At 58.9% G+C, this 1,027-nt stretch overlaps 1 protein-coding gene across 1 annotated transcript in view; it reads right to left on the minus strand.

Annotated features, from left to right (window-relative positions):
* COMMD5 (COMM domain containing 5) overlaps window positions 1-892 on the minus strand; it is a 4,664-nt gene extending 3,772 nt beyond the window's left edge. Inside the window, exon 1 of the mRNA XM_010837563.1 lies at window positions 3-892. Coding sequence (XP_010835865.1) covers window positions 3-280 — 278 coding nt within the window. The 5' untranslated portion in view covers window positions 281-892. The remainder of the gene's footprint in view (window positions 1-2) is intronic.
* Window positions 893-1,027: the final 135 nt, after the last annotated feature.

Raw genomic sequence — 1,027 nt, forward strand, 5'->3', positions numbered from 1 at the left:
GGAGCAGGGTGTGTGTGCCAGCTATCAGGGCACCCAGCTGCTCCTCAGGCAGGTTGGCGCCAGCCCTGAGGTGCTGCACAGCCTCCCGGCAGTCTTCTCCCTGCAGACTGCTGACCACCAGCTTCAGCAATTTTCTGAACGTGGCCCTGTCCAAGTCCCCCAGAAGCTGGGGCATTGCTGCCACCTCAGGGGGCAACTGGGCCCCCAGGAAACTCACGCAGTCACTGTGACTGTCACCAGGGCGATGCAGGTGTGCAGCGGCAGGACCCACAGCAGACATCGATGCTTCCTGCTCTTTGACAGGCAGCCTAGTAGGTCTCAGCCCAGTCGGCCTGGAAGAGGTGCGAGAGAAGCCCAGTGACCCCCACACCCTTTGGGCCAGTGAATGAGGACTGACAGGGTCTCCACTCCCAGATGCTGATGGTATGAACCACTGATGACAGCCAGTGTGACAGGAGGTGCCCTGGAATCACGTGGCAGAAAGCCCTCTCTAGTCCCTGCAAAAGGGGAGGCAGAAAGCAGCTGAAAATGGAGATGAGGTGAGGAGGAGAAAAGGAAGAGAACCAGGAAAAGGAGAGCACACATGAGTTCTTCAAATAAACATCGAGTTAAAGAATGAAAGAGAAGCGAGGTCCAGAGAACACAAGGACACAACAGCCACTGCCACTGCAGACTCTGAGGCCATTTATCTACTCTGCCTCCAGGCCTCGCACGGCTCTACCATCAACACGGAAATCAGGCGCAAACAATCACTCAAGCCGAAGATCAGAACCCAGGCTCGTACACTCAGAAATCCCTGCTGTTTTCGGGACCAGATGGCGCCTCTCAGGCAGGAGGGGCTAAGGCGCACGCGGCAGCAGAGGTGGGGGCAGTATCTAGAGAAAAGGGCTGAGAGGTTACCTGAAGGCCGGCACGACGCCCCACCCCTGGTCCTGCAGAAGCAGCCCGCGCACCGCAGCCGCGCCGACTGCAGAGCAGAGCCGTCCTCAGCAAGGCGGCCCGCGAGGAAAGGGGGACTCTCCAGTCT

The sequence above is a fragment of the Bison bison genome, unplaced genomic scaffold (genome assembly GCF_000754665.1).
Source record: "Bison bison bison isolate TAMUID 2011002044 unplaced genomic scaffold, Bison_UMD1.0 scf7180017864078, whole genome shotgun sequence".
NCBI classification, from domain to species: domain Eukaryota; kingdom Metazoa; phylum Chordata; class Mammalia; order Artiodactyla; family Bovidae; genus Bison; species Bison bison.